Below are 12,947 nucleotides of genomic sequence, written 5' to 3'. Positions count from 1 at the left end.
TTTGTTTTGCTCGTCACCATCGGAGATGACAGTTCCCGTTCCCATGGGAGAGGCATGTTTCCTCTTGACAGGCTCTCATGACAGGTGTCATTTATCAGCTCGGGTACCTGCCTGCTGAGCTTTGTGACTGGCTGACAATTGGCTGTGAAGAACACAGGGCACAACACAGTTGGGTGCTGTCCATCAGTGACCCCCCCCACCCCCCCCCATCAACCCCTCCCCTCCTCATAACGTCAAGGCCATATCGATTGAATTGAAGATGGAACAGATACAGCACTGGCTTATTCCAGGAAACTGATACTGGGTGTTGACGTGGGTCATTGTGCCTTATCTTAAAGTGTCAATTTATTTTTCTGAGGTGATAGGAAGCCCATGTCACTGTATATCACTGTGAAACAGCTGCCCATGCAGAATCACATAAAATGGCTGAAATGTTTGTTGTACATTCACGTTCACAATATATTTTAATCTATACATGGATCAATACCTGACACTGCACATCAACATCCAATCGAAAGTGCAAGAGGGTGAAACCATAGTGTTAAGATGATTTTAGGTATAGGCTACTTTAATAGTTAGTTTTAGCTATGTTTATCGCGGAAGCTGCTGTGACAACCAGAAATATTTACTGTACATTGTTTGTAATAGATAGAGGGCATTTTGGAGTCATTTTGTTGAAATAGAACTGTGGATAATGAGCCTCCAAATGCCTACTGGGCTACTTATATTATATTAAAGTACAGTAGTTGTATGTTACAACAACCACTAGCATTTAAAACTGGAGTCTAGCATTGTAGACGCCCCTAGTGGCAGCAAATCTAATTGGCTACCCGGGGCAGTCTAGCAACTCTCCGTAGAGCTTGGGAGTTGGGCTTTGGCAGAAATCACCTCATGAAATCACCTAATCACATCACGTATAGAATTACATTACGTAAAGATGACTGACATGCGATCAGAAGTTGCGACCATTAAGCATCCTGCTACTTGAAAATAAGAAGATGATTTGTTTAGCGCGATATTTGCGTGGAGAGGAAATTTGAAAGACAACTTTTTATCCCACCCCTCCGATTGAGCCCTGCCTATGCTGAGTTCCCAGACCCTACATCTTGATGTGGGTCTGGCTGGTTAGGCTAACAGTCTGCAGTGCAGTACAAATTCTAAATGTCAGTGTTAGCTGACATACCTTAAACCGTCCTGTGTGGCATAGACAGTTGCTCTATATTGAAAAGGAATTTAGGAACGACCAGTGTGTGCATAGTTTCTAATCTATCCTCAGATATCCCATTAAGACCATAAAGTATTGGTAATAGTAAATGGAAGTCAACTTGAATTGATTACTAACTTGATTACTAAAATGTAAATATACACAATAATGAGCCAAACATCCCGTTTTTTTGTCACACTGATTTCACATGAAAAAAACAACAACATTGTGGACTTTCTCTGTATCTCAAATAACGATCATTTCCATTTTGGCACTTAGTTGTGGACATGATGGCTGTCATCCACTGTAAGTCCTCCGTAATCCTGCAGCTAATAACAAAATAGCATTTCTATCTGCTTTCAGTGAGAGATTAACTGCGCCTTTTCGCTTGTCGAAAGACTTCATTTTCAGGATGTCTTCTAAAACATAATATGGGCCATTTGCTGCAATGACAGGGTGTAGATCAACTTTGTAATTCAGGGATAATTTTGACTAAGACGACTTATGCAGTAAATTTAAATGATTCAACAAGCACAAATACAGATAGGCCTACTGACTGTTCTAAACCATCTTTCTTTTAAGCGGCACAATTAGCTTTTTGTCTTCTGTAGTCATCAGGGCTGCTCTTAAGAAACATGGATGAACATAATCTCACTATCATCTGGGCTCCTGTTTTCTACTCCCTCTGTGGTAGTCTAATTCCTCTCGATATAATGCTCCTTCCCATCAACATCTAGCATCAGTGCTTTTTTATTTATTTATTTTTAAGACAACGCTGCTTTTTAGGAAAGGGCAACATAAATAGATGAGCTGGTCTCAGCTGTGGATTTGGGTCATGTCTGGGCTACATTCGCTCCCGAGTCAGCTGGTGTGTGTATAGCCTCTAGTTAGCCCTGATGGCTTCCCCAACGCTGACTCTACCATTTCTTTCAAACTCACTGGAGTCAGTTAAAATGCTTTACAGGCTTGATGGACACCATATGAGAAATACCCAACCTTTCTAGTACACTGTCCATGTCCACTCAGCAGTTAGTCAAGGTTCTAGACCCCTGTGCAATTTCGCATATTGGAAAGGTGACTCAGGACTTTTTAAAACTGTGATTCCAGTATGAATGCAGTTGAATGTCACCGACACAGGCTCATAAATTTGTTTCGGAGAAAATAGTTTATTTACACAAAATGAAAAATTATTCCAAGGGTAGGCAGGCAAATGAGAACAGAAGGATGAATCGCTAACTGAGGCACATTTCCAAAATCTACAGAAGGAAGCAAACTAACAAGAGTCCAAAAAATCCTTTTTAAGGATCAAGGCTCTGCCAGCATAGAACACAAAAATGAACAAAAGGTCAAACTTAAGTCAAGGAAGAGTATCCAGATAATGGCAGTGAAGTCTTCAGGGAGCTTTATTAGCATCGAGCAGGACAGAAGTTGCCAAAAACGAGGCCAGACAAGGAAATATGGGTTTAAGTAGGGAAGGCACTAATGAGTCGCAGGTGCAGGTGATCAGTAGGGATTGAGACCGGGAGGCGGGAACTTCATGAGAGTGAGCAAAAATCATTAAGGGCGAAGCAAGATACTTCATGAGAAGCCACTTCCTGGAACCCGAATCGCAAGGGGGGGGGGGGGGGGGGGGGGGGGGGGGGGGGGGGGGGTCAAAATCCCCCTTTATGCAGAACAGAGGCAACAATTGTTCCGTTGAAGTCTATGGGCATGACACACCCCTTTATGCAGAGGAAGTGATCCCCATTTTGCGCCCATAGACATGGGCCTTTTCCAAAGCGTGCCCCTTGGCCCTCGCCCTACACACTTCCACTTCATTTGCGCGTTCACGGGTCCGCCACATTGAGTATCATCCGAAACAAAATTTGAGTCGAGTGAAGTGCCTAGGGAGAGGGGCTACTACGCCTTCAGGAGTGAGTCTGCATGGATGCCGACTTGGCACACAGGTGCAACCGTTTTCACATGTTCGTGCAGCTTGTGTAATCTCCCTGCCAGTTGTTTTTTGGTCCGTATGACCACAACCCAATAGAATGTCTTTGGGAAGAATTAGAGCGAAGACTGAGAGCCAGTGGCTTCGTCCAACATCAGTGTATAACCTCATAAATGCGCCTCTGGAAGAATAGTCAAAAATGTCTATAAAAACACAACTTGTGGAAAGCCTTCCCAGAAGAGTTGAAGATGTTATAGCTGCAAAGGGTGGACCATCGTCATATTAAACCCTATAAATTAAGAATAGAATGGGACTGAAGTTCATATGGGGGTCAAGGCAGGTGACCCAATACTTTTGGCAATATAGTGTACAGTATATTGCCTTCATAATGTCTAAGATGTCTAAGACAAATCTGACGTCAATTTCCTTCTCCCTTCAAGCGAAAATTAAGTTCACAACAGGGTCAAAGTGAGTAGGGACTACGACAAAGTATCTTGCTCCGCCTTAAGGATCTTTGGAGTGAGTCGAGATAGAAATGGGTTAGTGGGTGTGGCTAGTGGAGGGTGTCGCTTCCCGATGCGAGTCGAGGTCAGATGTGAGTTGTGCATGCTCAGACTTAAATGATTTACGGCATAACACCAAGGGACCCACATCTGCTTCATCGGTTTTATACAGATTCTGTTAAAAAACATTCTCCATGGAGATAGTTTGCAACACCTATTTGGTTTGTCATGCCAACGCCAGTCTATACATATCCCGGCCCTTCCATGGCAAAAAAAGTCAACATGTGAATAAATCGTGCCAATCATGTGTTGTGATCTCGCCGCTGGAGCAAGGATGGTGTTGTGAAGCCTTGCACACAAACATCTCTGCCGAAATAGATGCACGATAAGCGCCCAAAAAGTGTTAGAATATGGCCGCGCGGTGGAGAGACTTGCCTAACAGGACCTTAGTGTGTCTGTGTCACACTGAAACTTCAAGCTGTATAAGCAATCTGCAACTTCAAGGTTTCAAACCTCACATGGGCATTCACAGGCTTAGTATTTGTCTCTGTGAGCTTGTTATGTATTTTGTCGTGTTTTGAACCTATGCCTGCACCAGGATGCATTTGTTTTTTCAAGGGTGAACGCCACTATAGTCTTATATTCATCTCAGAGTCTTTCTGAGTTCCCATCTCATGAAGATGACGTACAGTATGGATACTTGAAAAGTTTGGAATCAACGACCCATGGGCAGTCTGTGAACTTGACAAACTCTTGTCTTCCCTTCTGAAAATATCTGTCCCTCATTTCACACAATGAACGGATATTGTCAAGCGTGCAGATACTCATGAGACGGACCTCCCACTGACACACTGGCGCAGGTTTGATTCTGTTTCAGACCACCAAAGGGGGCAGCTTGCAAAAAAATGAAAAGTAAAAAAAAAATGAAACCTAAAACAAGGAGCCCGTGACCACATATTGGGTTGGCTCTTTTGACCAGAGATGCACACAAATGGAGGTGACTCGCAATGGAGGAATTTGTGCTTAAAATGGGCGACTAAAGAAGAAATGTTAAGACCCATGTTGTCCTTATGTTCACTATTTTGGGTGGAACAGTTTGAGAAAGAATGGGGGAGAGTGACTGTCACCCATACAGCTCCTGTCAGTCATTACGGAATATTATCTGTGTTTTTGTGTGGCTGTGGTGATGACCTACAGCTTGTGCTAATCCCTGTGCTCTCATATAATTGTTACCTATAATCCCCCCCATGCTTTTAAATAGCAGGCAGAGAATTGGGTGCTAAAATGCAACCTGCCTTTCCAAAGAGAAAACTGACCTTTTCTTTTTGTGCCATTTTATTTCTGATACACCCACACAGAGAGAGAGAGAGAGAGAGAGAGAGAGAGAGAGAGAGAGAGAGAGAGAGAGAGAGAGAGAGAGAGAGAGAGAGAGAGAGACAGGGAGGCACACTCACACTCACACACACACACACACACACGGTGATAAATACATGCAGGACTTTCCCCGCCAACACACATGCACAATCAGTGGAACGCACAATGTTAGCTGTGCCACACACTCACACAGGGGCTCCAAATCAGCAAAGATCACCCTCTCTCTCTCTCTCTCTCTCTCTCTCTCTCTCTCTCTCTCTCTCTCTCTCTCTCTCTCGTCTCTCTCTCGCTCACGCCTACACATTTGCAGGGTGCTTGTTTTCAATAGTATATCAGTTCAATCACTGAACAGTGCTTCACTTCAACGACGCAGACAGTATCTATTATAATCTTCTTTATAGATTCCATTCAAGAGCTGCACTTCCCTCAACCCTCCCTAATAATAGGGCTGGGGAGCGGTGCTCCTGGGCCTAGCGATAGAGCCGAGGTAAGCCGAGAGGTTTCTGTTTGACAGCAAGTTAGCACACTGTACGCATACTGATTATAAAAGTCTATTTGCTTACCTACCGAAAATCGCTCCGCGTGCTCTCGAATAATGATCGCCTGATTATTTAATTGCCGTCAAATTAACCATGTAGCATTCCGTGTCCATCGTATTTAAATGGGGACGTATTAATTGTCTCTTACCAATTCATGTGTGCGGCTACAGCACATGCCATTAGGGAGCAAAAAAAAGAGAAGAAAAATGGGAATAATTTGCTTGTCGCCTAATGGAATATGCAGAGGAGGCCCAGAAAATGGGCAAATGCGAATTAAACAATTGAAGCACATTCTCTTTAGAGGATATTTACATGTATGGTTTATATGGCTTGGTTGGATCACAAAGTCAGACTGAGCTGACATTTTGATGTGTGACTTTGTTTCTGAGGGCAGGTGAGTTGAGGCGAGTTCAGGCCAACAGGGAGCAAATTCTACAATTAGTCTGCAAATTCTAGAATTAAACTGTTCTGGGTCCATTCCGGAGTGCCCTTTTATCTTTGGAAAGAGCGACAGGTCATTGTTGCATTTCACATTTGCGTGTTTCAACAGACACAAAGAATTCATCTCCGTTTGTCATCTGCGAGACATCATAATGCTGTTTAATTATACACTCCATTAAAATGGTGAAACCCAAAACAATAAAAACGGTGACAACTGATAAATAAATCCCCGACGGGATTGTGCCTGTGAAAATGAGCTTGTCACGCTACAAAGAAAAGAGGCATGTGTGTGTGTGTGTGTGTGTGTGTGTGTGTGTGTGTGTGTGTGTGTGTGTGTGTGTGTGTGTCGCGATACCTAAGCACACGCACATGTTCTGCAGCCGGGGCTGATGACAGAACTCCTGTCTGTGCCGCACGCTCCCTCAGAGTCGCGGCACAATGCAGCTGCCATGCCCAACATGCTCCTCACTCGGCAACTACGCTTCGGCTCAAAATCTCTAATGGTAAACTGAAACAAGGACTAGCAGCACATACTCTGTTATTTTGCACAAGTCTGCCCAAATGATTGGGGAAGCGATTTTCAATTGGCTTCTAAATCCTGAACAACAGTGGAACTCATGTGCCAAAGGGGGGTTGACAGTAACAGGAACGCTTTTGTTGTAATTGCTCCCAAGACAGTGAATTAGAAACCTATCATTGAACTGACACAACGCGAGACAGCAATGTGTTACATTGAAAGTGATTTCAGTGGCAAGTTGTTGTTCTTGTCTCACCAGAGGAAAATTTAAGCAAATATACTCCACATTTATTCTAAGGAAATTATGTCCTGCAAGTCCAGATGGACCTTAAACTGTGTCTGCTGTGACTGCACCGACATTTGTGTGAGTAATTACGCCTCTTTGAATCCACATATATCTAGAATTTGCTAGATGAGCTAAATTGTCACAAAGAACACCAGAGAGAGAGAGAAGCACATTTTTCTAGATCATTCATATTTATATAAGCATTCATAATCTATTAGCTCCTCATTTCCTCCCTGACAGCTCATAAAGATGATGCAATAAGCTGAAATGAAAAAGATTGTTGGAATAAGATAACCGAATGTCTGGATGTCTGTGATATTATATCTAATATACAGGATATTTACTTTTCTTTTGCCTTTCCTCACTGTTGACGAATGGCAACATTAGGTGTTCAAATGTAGTCTCTCAAAAAGACAAACCACCTCTTTCCAAAGACTCGGTTTAGGAGCTGTCACATAGGAATGTTCTGTTCATCTGTGCTATACATTCTGGCATATTCATTAGGTTGATAACCGTTGTGAGAAATGTCTGCCACTACGGTAGGGTAGTGCGCAATGTCTGTCAGCTGTGTGACAGCCTCTCCACTTTATTTTGGTAAGCTTCCTGAAAATGCAAATATGCACATACATACCAGGAGGACACACACATAGCCGACACACACACACACACACACACACACACACACACACACACACACACACGCGCGCGCACACATGCACATAGGCATTACGCACACACACACACGCACACACACACACACACACACACACACACACACACACACACACACACACACACACACACACACCCTCACTTGAGGCATGAAAATGTCTTTCAAGCACCATCAAGTGGCAAATCAGTCACCAGCGCCTGATTTGCTCGACAGTATTTTAAGTGTTTTCATCATCAGGAAGTTCTTTTTCTGAACTTGTCTTCCTGAGGTTCATGTAAGACTTGTTTGGGCTACGCATGGATAACTAAACATATTCCTTCACATTTTCCCACAGCCTTCCCTTTCAAACATGTCATCATTCAAACTTTTCTGACAGATTAGTATTTAAACCTTCACCAAATACAGTTGATCTTAATTGCACTTATAATGCATTTAATCACTGTGCTCTAACGCTGACAGAACTATAATGATTTAACCCCAGAGTGCTATAGTGATTTCATACGTGAAACTGAGGATGAGAGAGAGCCCATGTTGGCCTTCTTATACCTACAGTGAGAATCACTCTCCAGTCCCATCCAGGTCCTATCCCTCCTTTTTGCATAATGATCTCATCCTATTGTAATGGAAATGCAGTCATACTTTAATATGCAATTTGACCCACAGAATCTTTAAGGTAGGTAACAATGGTGTCACATTTGATGATCTGCCTTTGAGATTCAATATACAGTAGGTGGTGAAATCCTTTGATTCTACCGATTGGCCTGCCGCGCTGCTTTTGACACTCTGCTTCTTTCCAGCCCCCGCGGGACCTCCAGCGTAGCCCTCACACGCTCCACCAGTTATCATCGCTGACATCCAACCATGCCTCGGTTAACCACAGCAAACACCTCTCACCAGGGTGGCTAGAGTTAGAGACTAGACTAGACTTCCTGCCTGCGGGCCTTGACAGAGAGACTGGCTTGGCAATAACTCAATCCCCATCTCCTTCGCAAGCGCGTGTAAAGCTGACCGCCGCCACCATAGGCCTTTCCCCTCCCCTCCCCGCCCGTAAGTGCTGACCCCCCGCCTCCATCCCTCCCTAGAGTGCAAGCCTCCAGCATCCCCCTCGGCCAGACGGGGAACGAGCAATGGGAGAGATTCTGAATGTGTCAAAATTGGGGTGAAACTGCTAATGTAAAGGTGATGTGTGTGGGTGGGATAAAGGTCAAGAATGTAGAATATCTATATGGCAACTGTATTATCATGTGCAAGTCTCTATAGGGTTAAGTGGAGGTGGATTGTGGCTGTTTAGGGAATTCACCAGTATCGTCAAAACGATTCAGAAGGATTCAGTGGAAAGAAAAGTAACGATTCGCACGCCATCCGAAAACCAACTCAGTAATGCTAATCACTCAAGGACGTGTCAGTTATGATGCTACATATGTCATTATTTCCATTGTTTAATTCTAATGAGACAGATGCAGCAGTCATTCTCTTTATGTTGGGACAGTTTGGGAGAGCAGAGAAGGAAGACCGGATACCTGACGTTTTCTTTATTTTTTCTTCAATTATTTTCTAACCTCCCACTACATCACAATGTTGACATACTGTATTTTCCTACGGAGTAACCAGCCATGACACTTTTTGGATTAACTGTAAGACGTTTTGCAATGGAGTCACCAGCCATGACATTCTTTGGATTAACTATAATTGAGGCCAATGAGCAAGAATATGAAAGATGCAATCACTTTCAACAGTTTCCTCAAAAAGTCGTTTTGAAATGGACTCTTAGAAGATGAGGTTGAGGCCTGCCGTGGAAAGATAAGACCACCTGGCCGTGTTGCTATATAGAATGAGTCAACTGTACACATCAGTGAAGTTTCCCTTACCATGTTTATCGAGGACACGGGGCCGATGCTGTTCACATAGATGTCAACATCAATCACCGTAGGTTTAACTGCAAACAGAGAGAAACAAAAGAGAAACCATGTTAATCTCCCTGGGGCATCTCCCGGCATCTCCAGCGAGGCGAGCCAGCCAGGACCCCCACTTTTTCAGGATCGAAGGTCAAAGATAGCCAGGATCAGCGACGAGGCTTATTTATCATCCATTTCCAGCGTGTTCGATTCCAGCGTCTCTGGAGAGTCGTAGTAATGTTAAGCATCGCTAACCGAGAGGCCACACGCGCACGCATGCACACACACATGCACACACACACACGCACACACACACACACACACACACACACACACACACGGCTTGTGTGGCTTTCCTCAGTATTCTCCCTTCAACTCCCCAGGCTCGACACGTTCACACAGGGACAGCGAGGAGGCCGGTAAAAGCCTGTTGTTTCAGGTGCGACTTAAAATGCAAATGAGCCAAGCCAGTAATTGGCTTTGCGAAAGACCACGCATGTTTTCCAGGAGGGGGACAGACAATTAAAAATGGAATTGTTCTAATTGTTATCTGGGCACACCTCAGACTTGGGTTTGCACCGGGAGTTCCCCCTGCATTCATAAGCTTAAATTGAGGTAAAAGGTTCAGGCAGAGTGCATGAACACCATCATAAGCATCAGTGAGTTATTTGCTGCATCTTAATCACGAGTATAAAACACATACAGAACAGTATGCTGCAAAAACAACAAGCTCAGGCCAGTGTTCATGGGATGTCCCCTCGTATGTTGGGTTTCACTGGACAGAACTTGATTACTCAGGAAGAGCTGCACGTCTTGACTAGCATATGCCGTTTTAACATACCGGGAGACCATTGGTCATGCTGGTCTAAGCAGGAAAAACTGCAGAGAGGGGCATATTCCCCACACACACACCCACACACACACCACCACCACCACAGATCAGCATATTTTGCATTTTGAACATGTCTGTGCAGATTTTTTGGCTAGATTAAATACACTTGACTTTGCAAGCTAAGATTACTGTAACACTGTTGAATATCTACATAAAACCAGAATTTCCAGGCTAGCAGTTTTATACAGGACAATCCTTAAGATTTGACAAGCAACAATCTAATTTCAAACCTGCAAGTCATAGTGGTGACTAGACAGCACTAGCATCCCTAACCAGGGCTATCTTTGTGTTTTGACTATTTAGTACTAAGACAGATATAGTACTAACACTGACACGGCCTATGAAGCCAGCATTTCTCCTGAACTCAAAAAACTGTGTTTTTTCATGTCTTTGGATGTCTTTTGCAGCGTCCGTAGGTGATGGATAACGTCCCCTAGAGCATGCTAAGTGCTGCTGTGGCCGATGCGTTCGCGCTCACACCTGGTCATATTGTCAGAGCTCATTTAGCTCTACGATGGTCAGACAGCTGTCCTCCACCATCTGGAGACGCCAATTAACGCTGACATCGGTGACTCTCGGCTAATTAATAGAGGTTGACTCAGATTAGACACGTGAACTTGATATTATGGAAGTGATGGGGGACATCACCGGTTAACACAGAGGCCGGTGTCAATCCTCTTCTCAACCAGTCCATCACTGTCAATAAAAACATTGTTGTACCTCCTCAAATGTGTTTATAGAGCATTGGATGTGCAGGAACCTTATCCAATCACTATTCTGGATGATACAATATCTGAAAAATATGTGAAATGTATTTGAAGCGCAATAATAGTAGAAATACCAAATTACAATATAATGACATCATCTGTATGTGTATAAGTTTGAAATGTTGCAAGTCAATAACAAGAATTTGAAGGCATCTGCAAGATTTCATAGTCATTTCATAGTTCTCTCCCTCTCACATCCATCTGCATGGAACAGCTCTCTCTATGTGATGGGCATCAGGCTCAGTGGAAAAGCACGCCCTGGTGCCGGAGATGAAAAGAAGCACGGAAGTAGCCGTTTTGGGCAAAGGGAGAGATGAAGATGTGTGAAAGACTGCACTGACAACCTTTTATTAGGCTTTTCGCACATAGAGCACTGGAGCTGTGCAAGTGGAATGGGAGGAGGGGCGTGGGGGGGGGGGGGGGGGGGGGGTGGGGTGGGGGGGGGGGTGAGGCAGGGGGCGGAGGGGCATCACTGCTGGAGATCAGGCTTGCTCCACAGATGGTTAGAGGTGCTGATGATTTAGGAGACAGCACAGTGTGTGTGAGAATGATACTGATAGTGTGACTCTCTCTATCTCTCTCTCTGTCTCTCTCTCGGTGTGTGAGTGTCTCTTTCTTTCTCTCTCTCTCGCATAGTGTGTGTGCGTTGTGTTTGAGTGTCTGTAGCAATGGTTTCAAAGATTCTGCAGCATCTGTGTGATTGTGAGTTAGTGTGTGTGTGTGTGTGTGTGTGTCTTTGTATGTGTCTCTGTGTATGTGTGTGTCTGTGTGTGTGTGTGTGTGTCTGTGTGTGTGTCTGTGTGTGTGTGTGTGTGTGTGTGTGTGTGTGTGTGTGTGTGTGTGTGTGTGTGTGTGTGTGTGTGCCTGTGTGTGTGTGCGCACGCACGTTTGTGTGTGAGTGAGTGACTACATCTAAATCGCCCAAATCCCTGCACACAATGGCCCCTGTGTGCAATGGTGCAAGGCCATGGTGAGTGCATCCTCGGGTTCCTTGGTGAAGACTTTTTAAGAGATGAAAGCGGCTGCCTTTTCTATAGAGCCCTTTCCAAGAACCGCTCTCTGCCAGAAAGAGCCAATGCCACGCTGACAACATCTTTAAAAGGACCCAAACTATGTCTGCTTCTTAAAAAAGACCCACCGCTGATGAGAAGAGAAGCACTGGATGGACATCAATAGAATACCTGACAGCACAGTGCATGGGAGATAGAAAGTGAAGCATTTGGCAGAGAGCAACTTTTAAAAGTATCTCCAAAAAGTAAGAACTTCAGCACGACTTCATATTTCACAGCGTAGAAGTAAAGAGTAAAATCATATTGTATTATGATTGCATAGCTAAGGTCAGGTGATACTTGGTCAGGATTACAGCTACTGTATGTAAGTATGCTCTTACATACTAATAGAAAGTGTGCTACGCATTAATTAACACACATTGCACTAACACTATAACAACAGATTTGCTGCACTGTGATAACACAGAGTGTTGCTAAAGAAAGTTCCGTCTGGTCTGGTAAGAGCAGCCTTGTGTGGAGAGATAGCAGCTGGGCACTGTAAAAATGGACTTATGGCCTTTGTGTCTGACACTGGGTTGGTCATTATGGCTTAATTGCTCTCCCTGTGGAAAACTTTCGCCCAGACGTCCAGTGGAGGCTGGGGGCCAATCGATGGGCTCTGACTTTGACCCACACACTGGCTTGACCATAGAACTTGTGCACTGTCAGAGTAGTCACATTTGCGCCACTCCAGTTTGTTGCCTTTGTTTGTTTCTCTGTCTCTCTCTCTCTCTCTCTCTCTCTCTCTCTCTCTCTCTCCCTCTATATATATATATATATATATATATATATATATCTGTCTCTCTGTCCCTCTCTCTCTGTATCCCTCTGTCTCTGTCTCTCTCTCTCTCTCTCTCTCTCTGTATCTCTCTGTCTC

General features: G+C 44.1%; 1 protein-coding gene across 1 annotated transcript in view; it reads right to left on the bottom strand.

The window, feature by feature from the left end:
* The window catches only part of LOC134102451 (gamma-aminobutyric acid receptor subunit gamma-3), an 85,864-nt gene that overhangs the window by 53,161 nt on the left and 19,756 nt on the right, over positions 1-12,947 (bottom strand). The window contains exon 3 of the mRNA XM_062556549.1: positions 9,336-9,403. Within this exon, the coding sequence (XP_062412533.1) occupies positions 9,336-9,403 (68 nt within the window). The remainder of the gene's footprint in view (positions 1-9,335; positions 9,404-12,947) is intronic.

The sequence above is a fragment of the Sardina pilchardus genome, chromosome 15, assembly GCF_963854185.1.
Source record: "Sardina pilchardus chromosome 15, fSarPil1.1, whole genome shotgun sequence".
In the NCBI taxonomy this organism is placed as follows: Eukaryota; Metazoa; Chordata; class Actinopteri; order Clupeiformes; family Clupeidae; genus Sardina; species Sardina pilchardus.
This window is presented reverse-complemented; position numbering and strand designations above follow the sequence as displayed.